At 40.4% G+C, this 26,840-nt stretch overlaps 1 protein-coding gene across 7 annotated transcripts in view; it reads left to right on the forward strand.

The window, feature by feature from the left end:
- Window positions 1–26,840, forward strand: part of DOCK4 (dedicator of cytokinesis 4) — a 520,558-nt gene that overhangs the window by 293,277 nt on the left and 200,441 nt on the right. For all 7 annotated transcript variants that reach the window (XM_051849661.2, XM_051849660.2, XM_017342765.3 and 4 more), the window contains 3 exons: window positions 663–795; window positions 3,958–4,046; window positions 23,980–24,105. In XM_051849661.2, the coding sequence (XP_051705621.1) occupies window positions 663–795; window positions 3,958–4,046; window positions 23,980–24,105 (348 nt within the window). The remainder of the gene's footprint in view (window positions 1–662; window positions 796–3,957; window positions 4,047–23,979; window positions 24,106–26,840) is intronic.

Genomic DNA, 26,840 nt, shown 5'->3' on the forward strand with positions numbered 1-26,840 from the left:
TCTCCAAATGGCCACAACAGCCGGGGCTGGGCCAGGCCAAAGGCAGGAGCCAGGAGCTTTTTATTTCAGGTCTCCCACATGGGTGCAGGGCCCAAGCACTTGGGCCATCCTTGCTGCTTTCCCAGGCACATTAGCAGGGAGCTGGATTGGAAGTGGAGTAGCTGAGACTCCAACCGGTGCCTGTATGGGATGGCAGAAATGCAGGCAAAGGCTTATTAGCCTTCTACACCATAGTGCTGGCCCCAAGCTGTTCTTTTTCAAAGGTGAAATTTTGAAATAGCTTTTTCAAAGTGGAATTTTCAAAAAACTAGAAAATGAAATGGGAAACGTGACTGCTTTTAAATGACGTGAGCCTCCTGGAATGCCTTCATGGATCCCAGGAGCAGGGAGGTGGTTCTGAAGCAGGGGTTGAGCTCCAGTCTGGACGTTTTAGATGACAAATAAAGCCCCGTGTTTAACCTACTTGCCCAAGGTCACAGGGCAGGGGTGATGGGAGAAGAGAGCCCAGGACTGAAGCAACATCTTCTCTTACCCTGAACTTAGGGGCTTCCCGTCACCCAGTTGCATTTTACAGGGGCCTCTCTTGTAGCTCTATGTGTTTCCTTTAAAAATGTGTGGAGTCAAGTGACTGCATGGATTATATTTACTCTTCTACCTGACAGGTCGAATGGGAGCAGGGGAAAAAAAGAATGCCTGCAGTGTGCAGTACCGGCGACCTTTTGGCTGTGCAGTTCTTAGCATTGCTGACCTGCTGACAGGAGAAACAAAGGATGACCTCATCTTGAAAGTGTACATGTAAGAAACACACACTTAGTAGGGGCTCGGGTGGGCACACGGGAGCACATGGATGCTGCTTGGGTGAACGCAACTTTCTTTGGCTAATGGAAAAGCAATGGGTAAGTTGATGTGATGGACCATTCCTTAAAAATCCAATAATCTGTAAATGTGTAAACCCACAAGTCACTGTTTCCCAGCTAAAGGAATTAGGAAGTTGAGAGTCAGTGAATACAGACAGTTTATCAGTTAGGTGCAATGTCTACTGTGTAGAGTATCCCCTTTGAATTTATAAACTTGGCATGGCTTTACTATGGACATCTAATTTGTTCTTGGAAGGCAGACATGCTTTTGAGTATAAATTAATTAGAATTAGCTGAGGGACTCTCAGGTGATTAACCTTCTACTCCCTATATGAGGTTGCTGGGCCTGCCACAACAGTGGGGCTTAAACAACAGAAATGTACTGACTCACAGTCCTAGAGGCTTGACATGCAAAATCATGGTCATGGCAGGTTTGTTGTTTTCTGAGGGCTGAAACGGAGAAATCTGCTCTCTGCTTCTCTCCGAGTTTCTAGTGATTTGCTGGCAGCCCTGTAGCTGTGCCATTCCGCTGTCTGCTTTCATCTTCAGCTGTGCCCACCTTGTGTGCATGGCTGTCCTGTGTCCAGCTTCCCTCTTTTTATAGGGACATAGTCATACTGAGTCATGGGGCTCTCTGATGGCCTCATTGTAACTTGATTACCTTAATAAAATTAGGATCTCAACATTATAATGAATGGGAAGGGTTGGAGTGGGCACAGATTGACCTGCAATGCTTTAATAAGAAAGTCACTTGATACATTCCAAACCCTAAATTCTATGGTTTTTGCAATACACATGGATTTGGATCTACTCACCCTGAACACCTGCCCCCAGGTTGATTATTGGGAGCTGATAGTGATGTCATCCTCAGAGAAAAACCCTGAGCTTCTCTTCCTGGCCACTTCCATGAGTAAACTTGCTCTACTTTTCTATTCCACAGACTTTGTTGATATGTACAACAGATGCCAGTAATTTTTTCATGTAAGGGAGAAACACAATTGGCCCATCATCTGGGGACATGTGTATGCTTCAAATTGCTTTTTGTCCACTGCTGCAGAGTTCAAGGATTTACTCTCCACTCAGGGGAACTTAGACAACACATTTAGTAACTAGTTGTCAAAGATCTATCCCTGTGCTTTGGGAATGGAAACTCTTTTTATTCCTTTCATGGGCATGAAACCCATGGCCTTGATTTTGAACTTGAAGATTCTGGCAAAACTAATGGGTAGTAAAAACTGTTATTGTTTTTGTCACATGGTGGCCCTCACTTTCAGTGGTTGGACTGAAATCCATGATGATCTTTCCAAACTCTACTGGTAGTCATGCAACTGAACTCTTGTGAAATGGTAATGTTTGGTAACAGCTTCCCTGTACGGTGTTTGTTCTGGGTGTAAGGGATTGAGTTCAGCACTTTGCACATATCTTGTCCTTTTATCCTTGTAATGAATCCTTGAAGCAGCTGCTGTTAGCACAGTTGTGCACAGAAGGAGACCAAGAGTTAAATGACTTGCTCTAAGTCACTTAACTACTAGGAAAGAGAAGCAAATTTGAATTCAGGACTGCCCAGCTCCAGAACCTGAGGTCCCAAATTAGCAGCTGTATTTATTCTCATGTTATTTTGCAGTGCTCTCTTGTAGTGTGGCAATAATGCTGTGATGCAGTGTTGTTTCTTATGAAAACAAGTATCTTCATAAGAGTGTTTTGATTGATAGTGTATAGTGTTGCTATTCAGGACTCTTTGGAGGGCACATTTGTGGCTAATCAAAGATAACAGGCAAGTTTGTCCCTGCCTAACTGGGAGAGTGATGGCAGTGAAGATGGGTAGCTGACCCAGATATTTAGGAATCATCAAGTTATTAACAGTCAGAGAGACATCCATCCATCCATTGACCTATGTTTGCAATGCATTCAACTGACATTTTCTAAGCACCCATAAAATTCAAAGTACTGAGGGGGGCTCATGTCAGCACCCCAGATCTAGTCCTGATGGTTTCAGGGAACTGTACCATCCACACCAACATCAGCTAGCAGGTGATAAGAGCAAAATTAAAAATGTGCCAATGGCTAAGAGAGTAAGGCAGAGATGCTATTTCTCCCAAAATTGGAATATCTTGAGAGCTTTTTACTACCCGTTGGTGACTCTTGACAGCCTTTTGCCTGTGGAAGCTGTGTTAACATGCCTTTCATTGTGTTTACTTTGTTTCATTTTTATGATTGCCCAACCTTGTCATGTTACAGAAGGTAGAGACTCACTAAGAGCTAGCATTTATTGATCATTTATCGGGTATTACCCCAAGTAAATGCTTATTTAATGTTCTTGGTTAGTACTCCTGTTTCACAGGTGAGGAAATCAAGGTACAACTAGGGTGAATAAGTTGCCCAAAGAACATGGCTCAGTTAATGTTGATATTTCTAATCTGGAGAATCAAAATCTTAGTCTGCACTGCCTTCTGCCATAAGCAGTGTTCTCTGGAGTTTGTTTTCATTTGGAGTGACCACATGTAATTTGTGAACTATTCATCCCAAGTGCTGCTTAATTGTGAGGCAGGCAATTAGACATTCCCAGGTTTGGGCGTTCCTGCTCATCTTGGGGCAACCATACTAAAACTGACAGTCATTTGCAGTAGATTGCTGGGGATCCAAGGAGGCTTAGAGAAGTACATCCTAGTGTGTGTGTGTGTGTGTGTGTGTGTGTTTTAAGATTTTGTTTATTTGAAAGGTAGAGTTACAGGCAGAGTGGGAGACAAGAGAGAAAGATCTTCCATCTGCTGGTTTACTCCCCAAATGGCTGCAACAGCCAGAGCTGTGCCAATCCAAAGCCAGGATCCAGGAGCATCTTCCAGGTCTCCTACATGGGTGCAGGGGCCCTAAGACCTGGGCCTCTTCCACTGCTGTCCCAGGTCATTAGCAGAGACCTGGATCAGAAGAGGAGCAGGCGGGTCATGAACCGAAGCCCATATTGGGATGCTGGTGCCAGAGGCAGAAGTTTAACCTACTAAGCCACATAATGTGTTTTCACAAAAAGAGCAGGTGTGCTATCAAGGTCATTGCTTGTTCTCATGCATCATTAAAGCTTAACTGAGTGTTAATGTTTTCACAGGTGTAACACGGAGAGCGAGTGGTACCAAATCCATGAGAACATCATCAAAAAGTTGAATGCACGTTATAATTTGACTGGCTCCAATGCAGGTGAGTATATAGGGCTGCCTGACTTTTCCTATAGTTTTTTATTTTAAGCTCTTCTTTTGTCTGTGGAGAGGAAGGTGATCAGCCCTTTGTTTTTCTCTCTATTCACTCTCAAACTTTAAAAATGCTCAGTCAACATCCTGGTACATCTCACTGTAATAACAGGCTTGTACCTGTAACTGTCTATGAAAAATTTACTCCACTTTCAGTTCAGAACAAGCAGAGGATCTGCATTTGTTCAATAGCACTGAGTCTTGAAATCTCCACATCATTACTGGAAGCTAAAATCCAAGTACTAAATATGTTAGGGTTTGTGACTGTTGTGTTGAAATAGCTTTGATAAACAGATCTGTAAGTAAGGTACAATAAAAACATGCTTTATTGTTCATAGCTGGCTGTGAGCAGTGGCATGATTGTACTATAGAACAAACATACAGGTTCACTGATTGAAACTGGCTAAGAAGGAGACTGATGCTGGCTGCAAAGTCCTGTATCACTTGCTGAGAAAAACTGGGGGGAACCGCAATGTTATGTACCACTGTAAGTTAAATGTAACATATAATACACAGTATGATATTACACTGGTATCGCATTCTATAGCATACATAGAGTATACAGCATATACACAGAATGACATCTCATCAATAGACAAAAACTTGGTAAACTTTGCTCCCTATCTATCTTTGAAGCCCACATTAAAGTAAAATAAACCGTGAAGTGTGTTTTCATCAACATAAAGAAACTTCAAATTAAGTATGTCATTACTTGAATGTGTTGGTGTTTTTAAAACAATTTTTAAAGCACCTTGGGTATAGATTTTTTTAAAAAAGATTTATTTATTGATATATTTGAAAGTCAGATTACACAGAGAGAGAAGGAAAGGCAGAGAGACAGAGAGAGAGAGAGAGAAGGAGAGGCAGAGAGAGAGAAACAGAGAGAGGTCTTCCATCCGATGGTTCACTCCCCAATTGGCCGCAACGTCTGGAGCTGTGCCGATCCAAAGGCAGGAGCCAGGAGCTTCTCTGGGTCTCCCACGTGGGTGCAGGGGCCCAAGGACTTGGGCCATCTTCTACTGCTTTCCCAGGCCACAGCAGAAAGCTGGATCAGAAGTGGAGCAGCCAGGACTTGAACCAGTGCCCATATGGGATGCCGGTGCTTCAAGCCAGGGCATTAACCTGCTGTGCCACAGCGCTGGCCCTGAATATAGATGTTTATGCTGTCATCCAACTTACCTGGCAAATAGAAGAACCAGAGTTTAAATTTAGATCACCTTTTTTTTTTTTTTTTCAGACTTGTGCACAACTTGCTAGGCCAAAATGGCTACAAAGAGAAAGTAACTGCAGTAGGAGCCTTGTGGTTCCGTTCAGTGAGAGCCACAAGTATTCATGGCTCACACATGCTTCAGACTTAATGAGTGGTGAGGTCAGTTCTCTCCTCCCTCTCCCAAGAGCTGAGGAGGTAATTGGGGTTTTATTCCACGCAGTTGGTCATTTGTTTTGGATAAAGTCCTATGTCTACCACTAAATAAACAAAAGACTCGAAGCACTTGCTAGTTAGGGCAGAGTCCTTAAAGCATAAGAGGAGGTAGTAGGCATGGAATACATAATAAGCATACTTCAGAAGCTGCCATGTGTATGCCTGTCTTGTCTTTTCCTGTAAAGAATTCTGATAGTACTGATATGGACCACATGGTCTCATTCCAGTGTACCCTCAAAAGATGGTGTAGAGGCACTACTTTTTAAAAAACTTATCTTACCTGATTCTGACAGACTTCCAACCAACTCTCTTCATTCTATTCTAAACCTTTTGATGTTTCTTGATCGTTTATCATTAGACACTGTAGGTCTATACTGTCCAATTCATTAGACTCTAGCTGCTTGCATTCACTAAAGGTGAGCCTGGCACAGGTCTAGGTTGAGATAGACGTGCTGTAATTGTTAGCTGCATACCAGCTTTTGAAGATTTAATAGCATAAAAAGAATGTATAATATTCTATTAATAGATTTATATTGATTACTTATCAAAATAGTATTGTAGAAATACTAGGCTAAATAAAATATTATTAAGTTGATTTTGTTTCTTTTCACATTTTTAACATGGCTCCTCGAGTGGTTTAAATTCCATTCATGACTCACATCAATTCTGTGGAAGGGCACTGCTCCAGACCCAGTTGAAAGGGTAACATCTTGTTATGTTCCTCTGCCTCACAAATTCACAATGCCCTGCCCTGTTCTGCCCTCTCATTAAGAATAGAGGAGTTGATGGTGGCCATTGTGTATCTGTGCTTTCTCTCCAAAAGCCCTACTTCTCTTAATCTGCTACTGTTTGCCCTCTGTGTGAGTAATAAGTCTAAAACTAGCTCTGGCCTGTCCTTTCCCATGTAGTCTCTGACATACATCTCACGCTGCCCTGACTAACCAGAATCTGTTCCTTCCCAGCCACTCGTTGACTCCCAAGCTCTTCCTCTTTTCAATATGCCACATGCAGAGCAAACTTCATCCATTTTTAGGTTTGAATACATCAGTGTCCTGACTCCAAGGTGACAGCTGTTGTTTGAGTCGCAGTGAATCCTCGATGATGCAGTTTGTTTTGTGTCCCCAGGTGGATTCCCTGTATCCCAAAAGCCTCTGTCGGGAGTTAGGGTTCTAAATAAGCTAAACCACAAATTTCCGCTTCTGAACAGGAGTCATCCCTTAGAGAATATAACATGACATTTGAGAGTTTTGCCTCCACAAGCAGCTTGTCCTAGTTGGAATTGCAGTTTTACTACGATAGTAGGAGTATCGTCCTCTTAGTGTTATTGGGGTCTGTAAGAGAGAGAATGTATGCAAAACACGTACCACGGGACTTGATACATAAGTGTGTGTGTTTAGTGTTAGAAATCCTGTATTGTTTACTCACATTGAAATCATCATCTGGGATATTCTACAGCTTCCTCTTAATTCATGCCACTTTGTTACATTTCTCCAAACTATACCCTGATCTAATCTTCTTAGTAAAGACGTTTAGAATTACACAATTGGGATTTTTGCCGGGTTGTATCTTTGAGCCAGCTTCCCCTACATTTTGTTTTTTCCATTCCCTCTTTACTGATTGGTTGTTCATCTCTCTGGGTTCTTTTGTTTGTTGTTGTTCTGATTACATGTATTATCTCCAGAAAGGAAGGACAGCAGATTCTATTTGCTGGGGCAGTTCCTCAGATACTTAGCTGTGTACTTTGTCAATTTGATTGACTGATTGACCATTTGTGCTTATTGGAATTTTGCACAATAATGTACCAGAAAATGAGGTCCAAACCACCTTACTCCCTGAGTGTCTTCTTTTTCATTTAGTCATCTGTACTGAAATAAAAACTTCTTTTTGCACCCTTTGGAAAGAATTAAAAGAGCCACATTGAACCATAAAGCCTTGTATGAAGGGCTTCTCTTCTCTTTGGTAGGTTCCATCCCTGTTCTGCTGCCTAATGTGGTACTTAGATACCTACCCAGCAAATTCTATGCATTTATTTTAAAGATTTATTTATTTATTTGAAAGGCAGAGATACAGAGATGGAGAGAGAGAGAGGAGAGAGAATTATCTTCCATCTGCTGGTTCACTCCCCAGATGGCTGCAACAACTAGGGCTGGGCCAGGCTGAAGCCAGGAGCCAGGAGCTTCTTCCGGGTCTCCCATGTGAGTGCAGGGACCCAGGCACTTGTGCTGTCCTCTATTGTATTCCCAGGTGCATTAGCAGGGAGCTGGATCAGAAGTAGAGCAGCTGGGACTCGAACCAGCACAAATATGGATGCTGGTGCTGCAGGCCACAGCTTAACCTTCCACACCACAGCATCGTCCCAAATTGCATGCATTTTATACCTGGGTCCTGCTTCAGGGCCCTGTCAGCTGCCCTATCCTTAGACCTCAGCAGGAAGACTCACCTTGTCATGTTAAAGCCATGCTCCAGTGAGAGAAAGCTGGGGAAGAAACAAGATGCACATTGCTCTTCTCGCCAGTGTTTCTACCCTGGGGTCTTGGTGGGTGGTGGTTCTGTATCACTTGATCTATTGTTCTTCTGAGGAAAGGGAGTTAAGGGCCAGCAGGCAGACACCCAGGAGCCGTTCACCTTCAGTGTTGAAAAGCTGGCATCCTAATGGCTTCCTTTAAAATAGTAGGCAAAGCAAGAGTACCAGAAATTGAAGTGGGATATTGGGATGCCTAATGTTCAGGCTATCACAGTGCTAAGATAGGTTGATTTCCTCTGTTTTCTCTTTGGACCAAGGAATTGCTGATTAAATGGAAGCAGTGCAGTCAAACATTTTCAAAGGAATTGAGTTCAATTTTAAAAGTAGTTTTTCTTTTCTCTTGCTATGCCTTGGTCATTGATACTAACGAAAAGAACTTTGAAATTAGTTTTGGAAACAAATTCCACCAACTAATTTCCAGGCCCTTTATGCTCCATTGATGTTCTCCTATCTCTTGGAGTTGTAATCTTGTCTTTTTAATAGATAAAGGGATTCATCTAGTTAACTGGGTTTTTTCCCTCTAACCTAAGACTTAAGTTGCAAAGGTACATTAACCACTGTCTTTGTTGAGCTTAGAAATTGGGAGAAAATTGCAAGTGATCCATTTAATTTTTAAAGATAAAAAGTAATTGAATTAATATACCTCTATGGTGAGATTTACTTATATTGAATAATTTCATATCTCCAAAGTTGTGCTGGTATGGGAATTTTGAAACCCAAAAGCAATATAATAAGAATTTAGAATTCTAAAAATATTCATTAAAATGAGCCTAGTTTAGGTTTGTTCAGCAAATGATTATTATAAATGTCACCTCTGAAAGACAGCAGTTAAATTCTAAGCATTTGAAATTATACTAAATCAATGTGATTTATTATGGAAAATTCAGTTATCAGATTTGAAATAAAGTATGTAAAAATCATTGGCTGTGGGTTCAAGATGTCCTAAGAGAAACTTCAAAATCTTCATATTATTTGGATAGTTATGAAATATTTACTGTAGTTTGCACCTGTAGCTTACAACTAGAAGAAATTATATTTGCTAATAATGCAAATTTCTAGAATCTTTTTGCACTAGTAGGATGAATGTTCATGATTGCATTCCTGCCACTGTACTTTTTAACCCCATAGAAGGTTTAAAGGAGCTCAGAACATGGAGAGAGTAATTGAACTCTGTTTAGGAAGAATGCAGTACTCTTCATTTGGATGAAGTGAAAGCAGGCCTTTGAGAGTGTTAGGTTCTAATTTTGTGGTTGAAAGTCCTTAATCTATATGCACCAAAATGGACATTTAATTCATTACTACCAAATTGGCATAATATGTAAAGATTTTTATCTGTGCCTTGATTTTTGAAATTTGCATTTAGAAACTTTGCTGTCTATTATCATTAAAATAAAAGTGCTTATTAGCACCACATATTGGAAATAGAACTATAGGATGTGACTGTTTTAATTACTTTGGAAACTGCTGACTTAGTGAATCATGATCTGTTTATAATTCTTTCAAGGGTTTCTTTTCTTTTTTTTTTTTTTTTTTTTTTTTTCATTTTCAAGGAACTTGACACATTACTTATAGAGCAGTTTGAAGTACAAAGAACTCCTGATTTCCTGAAGGTGAACATTTTACTACATTGGCTTTATCCTCCCTCACCATCTAGATACTCACTTAATGCAGTGCTTTTCAATTGGTGTCATTCTCAAGGGTGACCTTAGTGCTCCTGACTTCATATGTGTAAGGAGTATGTACACACGCTCGCACACACATGTGTATACACACACAGTATATACCTATCCATGTCTGTTTTACACATACAGGTGTGATTCTTTTCCTGAATTTCTTGAAAGCAAAATGAAGCCATGATGCTTTCTATCCTTACTTAACTTCAGAATGTGGCCACATAACCATACTACAATTACAAAAATCAGGAAGTTAGCAATGAAAGAATTCAAATTTTGACAGCTTTCTAAATGTCCTTTATAGTAAAAGAAAACCCAGGCTGCATTGCATGCACTTGTCATATTCTTCAGTATTTTTTAATACAAACTATTCTCTTCTAGTGACAGTGAAGAAAAAAAAATATAGTTCAAAATATGGTACTAAATTATACATACTCTCTTTTTAAAGATTAATTTTTATTTTTATTTTGAAAGGCAGAGTTAGAGAAAAAGAGAGAGAGAAGAGAAAGACAGAGAGAGTAAGCTTCCATCTACTGGTTCACTCCCCCAAATAGCCACAATGGCTGAGGCTGGGTCAGACCAAAACCAGGATCCAGGAGCCTCCTCTGGGTCTCCCATGTGGGTGCAAGGTCACAAGCTCTTGGGACATGCTGCTTTCCCAGGCATGTTGGCAGGGAGCTGGATTGAAAGTAGAGCAGCCAGGACATGAACTAGCACCCATAAGGGATGCTGGAACCACAGGCAGTGGCTTTACCTACTGTGCCACAACAGTAGCCCCTGGTAGTCGATGTGGTGATGATTAGGAGTCATGGAGAACTATGAACAGCAAGAAAAGGTATAATCCAATGGTTGAAAAGTGGGAAATCTTGGCAATACTTATTTGTTCAGATCATTCCCTTCTAGCCTTCAGAAATAAGAATGTTCTTTTCAGAGACAAGTATGTTCCAGATATAGGGAGCTCACTTCGAGCATAAGAGTGCTATGATCTGCTTCAGGGAGAAGGGCAGTGAAGTGCAGAGACCTTCTGTCTTTCAAAATAGTCAAGATGCCAGGTCTTAGGTTGTGTCTTTTGAACCCCATCACTATTCTTTATATACTTTTTAAAAGAAGATTTACTTACTTATTTGAAAGGCAGAATTAGAGAGAGAGAGAGAGAGAGAGAGAGAGATCTTTCATCTGCTGCTTCACTCCCCAAGTGGCCTTGATGACCAGGGCTGAGCCAGGCTAAGTCAGGAGCCTGGAACCCCATCTCGATCTTCCACGTGGATGGCAAGGGCCCAAGCACTTGAAGCATCTTCAGCTGCTTTCCCAGGGACAATAGTAGGAAGTTGTATTGGAAGTGGAGCAGCTAAGACTGAAACCCATACTCATATGGGTTGCCTGCATCACAGGTGGGGCTAATGTACTGAACCACAGTGCTAGCCCCTGTATACAATTTTTCTTTTTTTTTTTTTAAGATTTATTTATTTATTTGAAAGAGTTCCACAGGGAGAGAAGGAGAGGAAGAGAGAGAGAAACAGAGAGAGGTCTTCCATCCGATGGTTCATTTCCCAATTGGCCACAACGGCTGGAACTGCGCTGATCCGAAGCCAGGAGCCAGGAGGTTCTTCCAGGTCTCCCACGTGGGTGCAGGGGCCCAAGGACTTGGGCCATCTTCTACTGCTTTCCCAGGCCATAGCAGAGAGCTGGATCAGAAGTGGAGCAGCGAGAACTCAAACCAGCACCCATATGGATGCTGGCACTGCAGGCAGCGGCCTTACCTGCTACACCACAGCACCAGCCCCTACAAGTTTTCAAAAATGATTTTAGCCAGTAGATTACTGTGCTTGGTGTCATAAAAAATACAAGTAGATAATAATAGTTTTAGTAAAAATGAACAATAAAACCCTTTAAACCTTGATATAATCCTCAGTATATACCTTGAAATGTTGATATCTTAAATCACAAGACAGATGGAAAATTCAAGGTGAAAAATTCCCATTGTCTCTGATTAGGCTCATCCTCTGCTACAAATACAGTTTTACCAAATGTGAGTGGACCTCTCTGCAGCTCTCTTGTCTTCTGAGTGAATTTCTTTCTGGATAGGATTCAATGAAAGTAAATAATTCCAGTTGTCTCTTACATCCCTTCATTTTACATTCCATAGCTTACTATGTAGGCTTCAATTCTACTTCCTCTGTAACTCTTAACCATAAGCTGTTTCTTCAAAGAAAATATAAAAGCCTTCCCCAAACTTTTCAGTTTAGAATTAGCAGATCCATGCATGAGCAGAAAATGAATTGCTCATGCTTTTCATACCTTTTACATGGTTGAGGGTAAAATCCCAACCAACAGGGTTACCTACTTGAGAGATCCCAAGAGATGGTCTTCAATAGGTGATCCCATTGTCAGACCCGTTGAGTTATTACCAGTCATTTCAGGATGGCATTCTTTTTTTTTTTTTTTAAAGATTTTATACATTTATTTGAGAGGTAGAACTATAGACAGTGAGAGGGAGAGACAGAGAGAAAGATCTTCCATCCGTTGGTTCACTCTCCAGACGGCCGCAACAGCCGGAGCTGCGCTGATCTGAAGCCAGGAGCCAGTGCTTCTTCCCAGTCTCCCATGTGGTACAGGGGCCCAAGCACTTGGGCCATCTTCTACTGCTTTCCCAGGCCATAGCAAAAGAGAGCCGGATTGGAAGAGGAGCAGCCGGGACTAGAACCGGCGCCCATATGGGATGCTGGCACCACAGATGGAGGATTAACCTACTGCACCACAGAGCTAGCCCCAGGATTGCATTCTTTAAGATATAATTCAGTTTAAGGAGTCAATCAGCAGTAAGCATATTCACAATTTGAATAATACTAGCAGAAAGTCAGAAATCAAAGTGTCTGTTAAAATAGTGATTTTCCTTTCCTTTTCTTCCTACTTCTTTTCCTCTCTTTTTCTTCCTTTATTTTAGCAATGGCAGTATTAATGACATCAATGTCTAGCTGGCCAAGTTGCCATGGGTACAAGATAGCTGTCATTTGGTTAATCTGGTCCTGCTGGGGAGATGCTTTAAGCAACCAGGTGTCTTTCATCAGGTAATTCAGACAGTGTTCAGTAGATCTATAACACTCTTAACTGCACCCATCTTGCAACTTTGATTTCTTCATTTAACCTGGCCTGTTTCTACCCTCAGTCTTCCTGATGCCCTTGCTTTGACTCCACTGGATTGTTTTCCAACACTTAGGCCCACCTAAGGCCACACCGTGTGGGCCTTCAGCTTCCTTTCTTTCCTATGCTCCAGAGATCCTGAGCTGTCTCCAACCTCTCAGTGTAGACACCTCTTCTGATCTGCCAAGGATTTGACTGCTTCTTGTAGCAAGGATGTACTATCCCTGAACATTCTCACTAGCTTTCAAATGGATCCAAATGGGATATGTAGCTTCTAATGTATTTATTTTAAAAGTTAATTGCCTGGCCTTGTAGATAGAATTTATAAATTTTCCATACCTGAAGCAAAACCTAGATGCTTAGTTTTGTAAATCCAGCGCATAGGAGGGAATAGAAGTAAAACTTGTTGCTCTGGTAGTATTGAGGTCCCAGGTACTTCAGAAATGTACAGATCTTGCTGTGAGTGGTTTTCTGAAAAACTCTAACAGCATTTTTAGAATGTTTTGCTGACACCTCATGATGCCAGTGTTTCACAGTACAAATTTAGAATTCCTACCAGTTGTGTTTCACTCTTAGCTCCTACCTCCCAAACACGTACTGAGTATGCAAGTAATGTCCAGGAATAGTGCTCTCAGAGTTCACTGCAGAGTAGCTGTGAGGAGCTGCAACAACTGCTCTGAGTTGAAACAACTACAATAAAAATATGAACAGCGTATTTTTTTAAGGATTTTATTTATTTGAGAGACAGAGTTACAGACAGAGGGATAGACAGAGAAAAGTATCTTCCATCCATTGATTCACTCCCCAAATGGCCATAATGGGTGGAGCTGGGCACATCTGAAGCCAGGAGCCAGGCACTTCTTACGGGTCTTCCACGTGGGTACAGGGCCCCAAGTACCTAAACCATCGTCCACTGCATTCCCAAGCCATAAGCAGAGAACTGGAACAGCAGAGGAGCAGCCAGGACAGGAACCAGTGCCCATATGGGATGTCAGCGCCACAGGCAGAGGCTTAGCCATACTAGGCCATAGTGCTGGCTTTGAAAATCATATTTTATAGCATTGCTAAAGTCTTTAAATTTTCCAAAGAGTATACAGCAAGTGAAAAACACTTATTGAACACTGATAAGAATTGGAATTGCCACAACCCATATCCTTCTCCCACCTGTTTGAACTCAGCACGATGGAAATTCCATTGCAAGCAGATGTGGCCAAGAACATGGGACTCCCCCTCTCCCCTTAGCTCCTAGTCAAAGCATCTCACTTGGAGGGGAATGCTGCCAGCATTTCTCATCCCCTCATCTCCTGGTTGAGGAGGCTACACTGTTTATGAGAGTGACTTAGAAGTGAGTGGTTCCAGTCTTCTACCCAACCAGGGAAGAAACTGCACGCCAAGTGTGGCCAACTGAGCCTGTGGGAACACCCATGGCCCTCACCCCAGCTTGATTATCACTGTAGCTTCCACACAGCTGAGAAGAGCAGAGGTTACCATCTCTGCCTGTTGGTTTGCTTATAAAGCAGAGTGGGCTGGTGTACCTACCTCCAGCTCTGGAATAGTGGTTCAGAGTTGGGCCCCGGGCAGAGGCAGTACAGGAGGAGAGAAAAATCAGAAGCTCTCCTGAAGGGGATGGATTTTATTTTAAGCAGAAGCATGTGGAAGTTCAAACCTAAAGACACTTCTAAAACACTGCAAATTGGGCAAAGAAGATATTAAAAAAAAAAAAGAATGGAAAACAGAACCTTAGAGAAATGTGGAATACATCAAGCATGCTAACATACCCCAAATGGGTTTACCAGGAAAGAGAGGAGAGGAGAGAAAGGAGTAGAGGCTGTCCTGAAGCGCCAGCATCCCATATGGGCACCAGTTTGAGACCCGGCTGCTCCACTTATGATCCAGCTATTTGCTCTGGCCTGGGAAAGCAGTAGAAGATGGCCCAAGTCCTTGAGCCCCTGCACCCATGTGGGAGACCCAAAAGAAACTCCTGGCTCCTGGCTTCGGATTGGCACAGTTCTGGCCGTTGGAGCCAATTGGGGCGTGAACCATTGGATGGAAGATATCTCTCTCTCTCCCTCTCTCTCTCTCTCTCTCTGCCGCTCCTCTCTCTGTGTAACTCTTTCAAGTAAATAAATAAATCTTAAAAAAAAAAAGAAAGGAATAGGAAAAAAATTTGAAGACATACTGCCAGAAAATTTCCCAAATTTGATGAAAAGCATTAATCTTCATATCCATGAAGATCAGTGGCTCTAAGTGTGATAAACAGAAAGAGATCCACACCCAGGTACATCATAAGAACACTGAAAGACAAAAGAAAGCTACAAGAGAAAAACTGCATATTATGTACTAGGGAAACCAAATGAGATTAGCATTTGACCCGTCATAAAAAAGAATGGTAGGATGGACATTTGGCACAGCATTTAAGATGCTTCTTAGGATGCCTGTATTCAATTTTATTATTATTATTAAATTATTATATTATTATTCAAATATTAAAAATACAAGGCAAAATGAAGACATGTCAGATGATCAAAAACTGAAGATTTGTTGCTGATCTAGCTACCTTACAAGAAATACTAAAGGAAATTATTCCCACTGAAAGCAAGTGGCCCCAGACCATAATCCAAATCATGCAGAGTGCCAATAAAGGCAGGGATATATTTCTAAGACAGTGTCAATGACTGTTTCTTCTCTCTTCTTTTCTTAAATAATATCTCCATCTCAATACAGAGCTTACCATATATGCAGCTTCTTAGATCACTCTGCAGTCTTCCTCGGTTCCTCATTTCCCCTCGTCTCTCTATATCTAATACACCATCAAGACACATGGCTTCTCATATTCTAGGATGTAACTTTTTTTAAATCACTTTTGTCCATCTCCATTGCAACCCTGTTATCCCAAGCCCCTATTGATGCTCACCTTCATCTCTGTAACAGCCTATACCTGGGCTCTGTAGCTCCGTTCTTCCCCTTCCCACTCCCATTTTGCAGGCCACACATACCAACAACAGGTGGTAAGACACAAATTAGATCATGTTTCCTTACTTCAAATCCCCCACTGGCTTCTCCTTGTTCTGAGGACAAGAGAAACATTTCATGGCCTCCATAACGATTGCCTGTCTTACCCAGCCTCACCTCTGGAAACACGGGCCTTCTAGGTTGTCAGTTACCCAGACTCCTGGCTGCTGCAAGGCTGCTGCACGTGACATTCCGCTTGCATGCTCCATGTTTTTGTGTTAATCTAACCTTCTCTGAAATACCTCCTGTGATCAGTTCTCCATTCCTATTTTTACCACAGTCTCTGGTTTATTGTCTTTATATCAGTTCTCACATTTAGAAGATCAAAAACTGTGGTAGATACACCTGAAATTAGAAACATTAATTAGTTCTAGAAAACAGAATTCAGGAAGTGGGGTAGGGAAGCACATTTTCGTCTGTAATAGGAGCTTTGATACTATTTGAATTCTTTAACCTATGCCTGCACTACTTAAATTTTTTCATTATAGTTAAATTTGTAAATGCCCCCCCCCAATGTAATTGTGGGATATGTACCTCAAGTTTGTTTCTGTAATTGCCTAGGGCCAAATCAGGAAAGAACTAATTAAAAGATGAAAAAACTTACTGAGCACTAAGTAGATTGCATAATTTTTCCTGGCTTACGGACTCAGGCCATAATTTAGGAGTCCATTCCTTACTGGTGGACATTTAATTGCTTTCAAGTTTTCCACATTTGTAACTGACATAAGGAACATCACTTTTATTATGGAAAATGTCCTTAAAACACTGCCTTTATGGTGAAATTAAGGGAAAATATTAATATTAACTTTTTATGAATTTTGCCACATTACTAAAGTAAAATGGAACTTGATTGGTCTTTTTTGGGAGAAAATGTAAATAACCTACAACAGATAAAATCAAAGAGTTGGAAATTGAAGATATAGAATTGTAGTATTAATGAATAGAACCTGCAAGAAATTGTTTGGGATTGGGAGGAAGAGTTGGGTTTTCTATGTAGGCGCTCATTTCCACTGTCTCAGTGTGCTTTTGGTAACCTGCTGAGGTTATTCTCTCCTTCTGTAATAATTTATGATATTAAATGTAATCCCTCATTATTTCCATCCCAGACTACCTAATTTTCCTCTGTGCCACCACCAGATGTGTTCAACTAGGTCTGTTTTTTTTTTTAATGAGTTTCCATAAGCTTTTGGATATCTTGGCTGAGTTGAAATGAAGAGCCTAATTTAGGATTCTCTATTTGTATTTAGTTTGAGAAAAAGTAATGTGCAGCAATTGTTGTCTTTTTCTTAGCATATGCATACTTTAAAATGCTGAAAATAAAAGGACCATTTCAGTTTATTTATCAAACTCTATGAAACTTCTGATAAAGGAAGTGAAACAAACAGGGATGTACACACGTATTCACCCACCCACATACAGATGCCAACTATAGGCTTCCTTTTCTATGCCCATAGTTCACTTTAGGGGTTTGCTTGTGATTACTTCTGGTTTAAAATGTGACCTTTACATAGTCCTCTTGTGAAATCTTTTTACACTACTGGCGCATCTATTCTTAGATCAGCTGTTTTTAGCACATGTATTTTAGAACATATCTTTTAATATTGTATCAACTTCCTTCTATACTCATGGAAACTCAGGAGAATAAAAAGGAAAAAAACAAATATCCAATATTGAGTACTTTTTCATTGTCTTGAATTTCTTGGGTCAGCCTTTTCATCAATATTGTGACTTTATTTTATGCTTTAATTTGGCACATTTATAAGAATGTTTCAGCAGAGGACAGTTTTGAATTAAATACTGATGAGATTGATAGTCCTTAAACACTACATAATTAGAATAATTTTTGTTTGGTGAATTAATTTACAATTTGAATACCCATTTACAATTCCAATTCAATTGTACATTGTAGGCACACTATTCTCATTTTCATGGGCCACTTGAATTGATGGAAAAGAATAGGAATCTCAAAGGTTTTAAAATAACTCGGTTTTCTGAAACATGGTAGACTTGATGGTTGTTGCCTCTCCTTCTAAAACAAAGTTATAAAATGCTAGGTAAATTACAATCAAAATCTGGAATTAAAGTTTAATTTTTTGAAAATGACAATAATTTTTTACTTGCATTTTATTTAAAAGACTGAGAGACAGACAACTCTGGTTCAGTCCTCACATGTATACAATAGCCAGAGCTGGGCCGGGCTGAAGCTAGAAGCCAGGAACATAATCCATGTTTCCCACATGGATGGCAAAGAATTCAAGTTTAAAGAAAGAAAGGGAAGTCCTACTGCAAGACAGGAAAATGGGAATTCAAAAATAGAGGGGCAACACTTAAGTAGACGTTCTGAGAAGGAAGGGGGTGGGAGCATTAATATAGACCCTGATAGCTGGTAGCCTAAGCTTTAAATTTTTCATGGAAGCTGAGACATGACCTAGGTCTATACAAATGACGCCTAGAAGGCACTCCTCCAGTACTGAGCCTGGAAGAGATGTGTCCTCTGTTGTTAAAGGTGATGAAGCTGAATGATTCTCTCATTAGGCACTGAAATTCCATTTTTATGCCTTAGTCTGAATTTGTATTAATTCAGTATTGGGAAAAGTCCCATTGTTTAAAAAAAAAAAAAAAAAAAAAAAAAAACTAGTCGCAGTCAAGGAAACTGAAGAAGTGAACAGATACCACTCCATATTGTCACTTGTGCACCTGTGGTGCATGGGATTTCTGTGAAAAAAGCACCACCCCTAAAGAAGAGCCATAAGAAGGTGATCATGATAATCCTTAAAGAATAAGGGTAAGCAGATACAACAAATGGAAATCATAGCATCCTAGAGTTTTAGGTAACAAGCTATCAAGAAAAGACCAAACAAAGGATACTCATAATGAAAAAGAAAAATCATGAAATGATGAACAAAGATTTAGAAATTTATATATCAAAAATATTAGTTGAGCATTTATATGTCTGACATTGCTCAAGGCATGGTAATTTAGGAAACAAAGTAAATGAAAATCTATGTCCTCTTAGGATTTGTTTAATTATAGTGGTTAGAGAGAACTAAATAGTACTAAAATTCTTTCTTTAAAGAAAGTCATTGAAATTTTTTTAAAAATTCAAATGACTGCTCATTCAGATGAGCACAGTTGAAAAAAGAAATCAACAAAGCAAAGTTATTGCTTGACATATTAGCCGGAATACTCCAAAAAGGGGAAATGCAATGGAAAAAAAATACCCTGCATTTCATTTCATGGTTATAAAGGAGTGAATGAAAAAGACCAGTGTGGGCTGCCACCGTGGCTCTCTAGGCTAATCCTCCGCCTGGGGCGCTGGCACCCTGGGGTTCTAGTCCCGGTTGGGGTGCCTCCTCTTCAGTCCAGCTCTCTGCTGTGGCCAGGGAAGGCAGTAGAGGATGGCCCAAGTGCTTGGGCCCTGCACCCGCATGGGAGACCAGGAGGAAGCACCTGGCTCCTGGCTGTGGATCGGCGCAGCGCCAGCCGTAGTGGCCACTTGGGGGGTGAACCAACGGAAGAAGGAAGACCTTTCTCTCTGTCTCTCTCTCTCACTGTCTAACTCTGCCTGTCAAAAAAAAAAAAAAAAAAAAGGATTCAAAGCATAGAAAGAGAATATACAACCCTCAGTACAGTAGAGAGAGTGAAGGTTTAATTTATAGGTAAAAAGTGCATGTGTGTTGTGGCATAGTGGGTAAAGCCACCATCTGTGGTGTCAGCATCCCATGTGAGCTCTGGTTCAAGTCCCGGCTGTTCCTCTTCTGATCCAGCTCTCTGCTATCAGTGGAAGATGGCCCAAGTACCAGTGTGGGAGACCCGAAAGAAGCTCCTAGCTCTTGGCTTGGGATGGGCCCAGCTCTGGCCGTTGCGGCCATTTGGGGAATGAACCAGTGGATGGAAGACCTTTCTCTCTGTCCCTCTCTCCTTCTATAACTCTACCTCTCACATAAATAAATAAATAAATCTTTTTTTTTTTTAAAAAAAGTGTGTGTGTTTATCTATCCATATATTTCTATATTCATGATATGCAACATTATGTTTTGGTATATGTATACATTGTAAAATGATTTGATTAAGTCAATTATTGAGGGTGTTATTAATCATTGAACTACCTTACATACTTTTTGTAATGAGAATACTTAAGCTCTACTCTCTTAGCCATTTTCCTTTATATAAATACATTATTATTAACTATGGTCATCATGCTACACAATAGATCTGCAGAACTTAATTGTCTTCCCTAACCAACTTTGTACCCTTTAGACCCCCTCTGTACCTCCTCCCTAGCCCCTGACAACCATCATTCCGCCCTCTGCTTTTCTGAGTTCAACTTTTTAAGAAGGAATGTATACATATTTGCTCAGTCTCTCCTATGTAGTGATGAGTTTCTTGGTCTTAGTGTGTTATTTCTTGTTCTGGTGATTTTTTTTTTACATTTTTTTTTCTTTATTCAAGAAGTAGAGTTACAAATACAGCGAGAGACAGAGAAAGGTTTTCTATCTGCTGGTTCACTCCCCAGATGGCCACAACAGCCAGAGCTCGGCTGATCCAAAGCCAGGAGCCAGGAGCTTACTCCAGGTCTCCCACATGGATGTAAGGGGGGCAAGCACTTGGGCCATCTTCCACTGCATTCCCAGGCCACAGCAGAGAGCTGGATGGGAAGAGGAGCAGCCAGGATCTGAACCTACACCCATATGGGATGCCAGTGCCACAGGCAGAGAATTAGCCTACTGTGCCACATCGCCAGTCCCTGGTGACTCATTTTATCCAACTTCATGATTGTGGCCATGATGATTAAAGATCACTGTAAAAATAGGATCAGGAGTTTCCCTGGCTGGAAAATCCATAGCATTGCAGTGGCTGTTGGGGACTAATCCCTGTGGACTCACCACCAGTGCCATATTTTTTCTTTGTCTACCCACTCTTAGATGATTTTTAGTTAAGTGTTGTGGTTCTTTTTATGGAATGAGTTGATCTGGGCAGAGCAAGTATGTTGTGGTCAGTCCCTTCTTTCAGTTGACATTTCCAGTTTTTGATTATGAGTTCTTTATTCTAGGGAAATTGAGTCACCTCCAAATGGTAATACCCCCCCCTCCAAATTATGCTCACTGGGCTAGACAGGTGAAATAATTATACCTACGACTTTAATCTACATTTCTTTCAACCTTCAGGTTGAAAACTTTCATATCTGTCAAAAATTTGGATGCATTTTAAGTGTCTTGTTTCCTTTTCCCTACACTATTTTGTCTGTTTATCCCCTTACCCACCATTACTCTTCCTTCATCCACTAGTGGGATCCTCTCTGTCTACCACCTCCTAAATGGGTCCTCTCTATCCTCTTGGACTCTGTCCTCTCCATGGCTCTTGCTATCTAGAGAACATTGATATAATCTGTTCATTCTTACTCTTCTCCCATACCTGCCTTCCTCTGAAACATATTTTTTCTCCTTTTCCTTCTTTAATTTTTGTCAGGATTCAAATTGTCTCACTGAATGCTTTTCTTTTTTCATTGTCTTATCTTCTGTAAAGAATGCAGCTTATGTAAAAAAAATGAAAATAAAAAACATCTCTGTGTGTTAAATGAACGCTGGCTCCCTGTAGTGCAAAACAAGAATTCTGGTCAGTTTTCCTTTCTCCAGCCCCTATCCTGAATAGCATGGTCTCTTTGTTTTTTCACTGCTGTTGAGGATTTTTTTTCTCTTCTTCCATTATACATTCTGTATAATGTTGCTAGTGTCTCTGATCAGATCTTCTATGAGGAGTGCCTGTAAAATGATTTTCTCTTGCAAAAATCACGGGATTTCAAATATTTTGTTAAATCTGTTTTATTCTCTACTGAAAGCATTGCATATATATAGGACTCCAGGATCTGAACAGTGTTCTCCCAGCAGGAGGGACTGTTATTATGTAGCGTGTCTGGCACACACTGGTATTCTACAAATACCAGCTTCATGATGCTAATGGTGGTGGTGATGGGTGTGGGTGAGTATTTTGAAGGCAAAAAGACAGAAGTAGGAGGACAAAAGAGTGACAAACTGAGGGTAGTCGAGAAAAAAAATCACTTTTGCAGCAGATGGATTACAACACATGTTCATTTTTCTTCATTTGGGGTTTTTAAAAGGGATCAGTAACACGAAAGTGTCCTGGAGTTGCACTGATCGTTGGCTCCATCATGTCTTCCAGACAGCTTATTCTCCCCTCCTTCCTTCCATGTTGCTATGGGAATACAGATGCTCATGGTATTAATCTGGTTTTTGTTACTTTAAAATATCCAAAGGGAGCTTCTTGGGAAAGAAAATGTTTATTTCAGCTTACAGTTTAGAGGTTAGAGTTCAGGATTGGGCAGTCCTATAATTCAGTGTCTGGTGGAGGCTGGTCACGGCAGGTGTGGAGGAATGATCACATTGAGCCAGGAAGCATTGAAAAAAGCTAGACAGAACTTGAACTCAAATAATCAGCCCTCCAAAGGCATGCCCCCAATTGCCTAAAGACCACAACCAGACCCATCTCTGAGACACCATATTAACTCAAGTTTCCACCCTTCATCTATGACCATTAAAACATCAGAGTTTAAACATGCAATGAGTTTCGGGGAGACGATTCCTACTCAATCTGTAACACTCTTTCATTTCATTGCCTTCATTCGCCCAACATAAACTAAATAGGGTGGACACAGAGAGTAAGATAAGGGATGGTTAGGTGAAAATGGGAGACAGATTTAAAGCGCCAAATATCGGCCATAATTAATTTAATCAACCATTCTCTGAGGCAAACATTCTGCTGGACATTGGAAAGTGAAGGTACAATCAGGTAGTTTTGTCCCTGTCCTTTTGTTTACTTATTGCACCTCTTCCTGTGCAAGAAAACCAGCAAAATACTGTTGTTGTTATGGTTAGTTTGTTTGAATTATTGAAGAGGCAAATGAAGATCCTATTGTACTCTAGATGTGTGGCCAATAAGTTTCGCATTTCTTCTTCAATGGAGCATGATTGTTGTCATTCTTACATGGTTGTTTTCAGATAGCATTGTAATATTGTTAGCTGTTAATGGGGCTGATAACTTAGACATGATGTGTATATTATTGAGGGAAAGATATTGATAAGTAATGTCATAGAATGAGCACCTGTGGGGGCCAGATTCATTATCTTCTTGACTCTGTCATCCACATTCATTTTTAAACTGAGTTTGTGTAGTGATGAATGAAAATTTTTAAAAAGAAGTAATGTTGACAGTTTCCTTTTCTGTCACTAATATAGGCAAGGGACTTTTTTGTCTTGTAAAAGAATAAAAGAAATGAGGAAGGAATTTTAAGTGCTGAAAGAAAAATAGCATCTTTGAAATATACATGCAAACATATTTGCAAAGATATGACATTAATTTGCTTTTTATACTTCCTACCTGCGAATTGGGAAACTAATATATGAAAGTGTCATTCATCATCCGTATATCCCACTGTGATAATGTCACTATAATTGGGGTAAAACACAAAAACTAGACAATTTTACGACTTTACTGACTACATTTCCAATTATCTGTTTCCTGCATCTTACTAAATTCTCTGCAGTAAAAAATAATGCCATCATGAGTTTCTACTATAGATAATATTAAGAATATAATCTTTGTTTCCTTGTAATCACTTTTGCTACTTACATTTCAAGAAAACTTCCATCAGGATTGGAATCATTATGCATTTTCAAAATGATGCTGTTCCTTCTGATATATAAGTAAGTATTCATAGGCTTTATAGAGCTAAAAAACTGAAAACCCTAATTTCGGTATCAATATCTTCCAGGGCTAGGGAGACATAGTTCATGCTGGAATGAATATGGGTCAGGGACGTTCCCCATTTGACTGAGGCTGGAGCAGAGGAGTGGAGACAGGCTTCCTCTACTTAAGGTTCTGCTTAAGTTTTCCCCAATAGCTATGTATCTCCATGTAAGTGGGAAAGCTCAGACACTGACATTGGAAAAATATTCTCTGGAAGTTTTCCCTATAGATTTTATTTATTCTGTCTGACTGTTAGCCCTTAGGTCCCTTAGGTTAAGCAATGATATCATAAAATTGGGCTCATTCAAATCCTTTGTTCATCTGTTTTTAATTTTTATTTTTTTAGGTTTGGCAGTTTCCCTACAGCTATTGCATGGAGACATAGAACAAATCAGAAGAGAATACTCATCCGTATTTTCTCATGGAGTGTCCATAACAAGGAAGTTGGGTTTTTCTAATATTATTATGCCTGGTAAGTGACTTGGGATGCCCCAAAATCACTAAATGAGGGTGTATTGTCTCTTTTTGACATTTGAGAAAATTTTCAAGTTGCCTGCTTTGAAGACTTCAAATGGGCCATGCTGAAAAGTGAAATAAAGTACACAATAAAGAAGCAAAATTTTTGAAGTAGCTTTACATTTTTATTACATTTAAGTGGATAATCTGTGGAGGCCATGGCTACATTTCATTATGGCCATGATAAAAAGGAAAACTTTGGTAGTGTTCAGGAAATAGCTTACCTCTTGGTAGAAAATGTTGGTGAAGCTGCATCAAGGCTTTGATAAGAATAGCTTTTGAGGTCCAGTTACCCCTTCATGCAGGGGAGGGAGGTTTCCATTGTGGACATCTACTTGTATATGCAAAGAAGCAGTTGTGAAAGTGCCATGTATCTTTCTATACTTTTCTAGATCTGTTTGGGTATATTATTTATATCTATATTAGTACTCAAAAAATACTTCCTCAATTTTTTTTTGTAAGCCAAAAAGGTGGAGATTTAACACTTTGTAAAATGAATTCCAAGTTCATTGAAACCGGTGCATTTTGGAATGAGTCCATTCTAATGTCTCAACCAAAGTAAGCATTGGAAAACTCACCCCCTTATACTTGTATGGAAATTTAGGATTTTATGACAGTTTTAATTTATAGCCTTTAGTAGGATGCTTGCTGAAGAAGAAGGGTATGTATTTAGTAAAACTTGCTTTACTTTGGGTCAGCAGACACTGAGTACCAGCTTTGTGCTAGGGGCCGAAAATGAGAAGAGGAATTTCTTCATTCTGCAAGTATTTGTTGAGCACCTTCCCATGTGCCATGTGCAAGGCATTCTTCCAAGTCCTGGGGATATAATAGTGAACTCAACAGAAAAATCCTCTTTCCTCTAGTGCTTGGTTTCTAATCAGGAAAGTTATAATAAAGGTGTAAGTAAAATATATATGTTCAAAGCTGATAAATGCTCAGGTAGAAATGAGGTAGATAAAGGGCTAGGGAATGTGTGAAGTAGTAGTGTGTTGAGAGACTGAAATTTTAGGAAGATAAGGACTCTGGGTGAGAAGGTAGTATGAGAGTAGAGACCTAAAGAAAATGAGGAAGCCATTCAGATAAGGACATTCCAGACACGGAATGAGGGCATAGGTCCCGGAGCAGGAGAATTCTTGGCATGTCTGAGGAATTGCAAAAAGGCCAACTTGACCAGAATGGGGTCATGGGGAGGAATGGAGAGAAAATCACAGGGGACCACATGGGTCACACTAAGCACCTTGACTTACTCAGAATAAAGAGGGAAGCAACAGGAAGGGTTTGAGCAGAGGTGTGACCAGCTGGTTAACCTGGTCACAGGATCACTGTGTTTGCTGTGTGGAGATTATACTTGGAGTGTGTGGGAGGTCAGCAGAGAAATACAGAGACTAGTGGGGAGGCTTTTTGAGGTAATCCAGGTAAGGGATGATCAGGGCTGCGAGCAAGGTGTTAGCAGTGGACATGGAAGCCCTCAGGAAGGTCACAGTCTACGTGAAGATACTACTCTGCAGGGGTTAGAGAGAGGAGTGTGGGGTCTCCTTCGTGAAGTTTCGCTAAAGAGGTGACACCTGAGCCTGCGATTCTTGGCTCACATCCCCCAGGCTAGTACATGCACTAGCACGTGATGGCTTGTGCCTGCTTCCGTGTTGAAAGACTATACCCTCATTGCTATCAGCACTCCACTGGCAGTGTTAAAAGGAAATGCCTAAATTGTAAATATTTTTAGTTTCCAAAACTCTGTGAATCTTATCAGAGAATGGTCTTTTTAAAACCTTTGGCTTTTAAAAGCAAAAAACTAACAAAAAGTTGAATTGCCCTTGAGAAATGAACCGAAGGTGCTGGAGTTCTAGAAATTTTACTGTCCCTAGGAACATAGAGCTGCAACCAGGTGAGATGACCTTTGCCATGCTGTGGTTCCATCTCTGTATATTGCTTTGTATATCTCAATCTCTCATTTTCTTTCTCTTTTCCTTTCTGTCTTGATCTTGATCTTTTTTTTTTTTTTTCTTTTTGTCTTTAGGCCTTCTAATCCTACCTCTGAATAGGACTCAATCAGACAGGTCATTGTGGATTATGTTTATTTATAAATATGTCCTATTCTTGTTATATGAACAAAGAATGCATTTTTATTAGTCACTGAATTATGTTTGGTCTTCCATAGACACAAAGAGCTTCCCCCCTTTGTCTCCTTGTTAGAGGATGACAAATAGCAGAGTAAGCAGTAGTATTTCTCAGGGGTTCCTGCTCCACCCTCCACAACCAAGAAAGGTAGAAAATCCAAGCAAAAGAGTCATAAATGCTGACAATATTTTTTAAAATGAGATCCTCTAGACTACTGTTTCAGTTTTGTCTGTAAAAGTAAGCAAAGGACATTGCACACGACCCAGCTATCAGACCCAAGTGTAGGATTGCTGTGAGTAAGACCTAAAATGCCCAGCATTGCCCATTGCACCATTTTGTGATGTCTTGATGGAGATTCGTTCTTGCAGGGAAGGCAGAGAGAACAGCCTGGAAGTTTCCTGAGATGACCTGACCTAGCTGAACGACCCAGTCTGCCCAAGCGTCTCAGCCTGCTGTTGTTGAAAATGACTGTTTATAGCAGTGTTTACTCGGTGGCGTGTGATTCAGTGGCTCTTGCAACCGTTCATTATTTCCTTTAGTTGCTATAAATAACTGGTATTTCCTCTTCAACAA

This window comes from Oryctolagus cuniculus, chromosome 3 (assembly GCF_964237555.1).
Source record: "Oryctolagus cuniculus chromosome 3, mOryCun1.1, whole genome shotgun sequence".
NCBI classification, from domain to species: Eukaryota; Metazoa; Chordata; class Mammalia; order Lagomorpha; family Leporidae; genus Oryctolagus; species Oryctolagus cuniculus.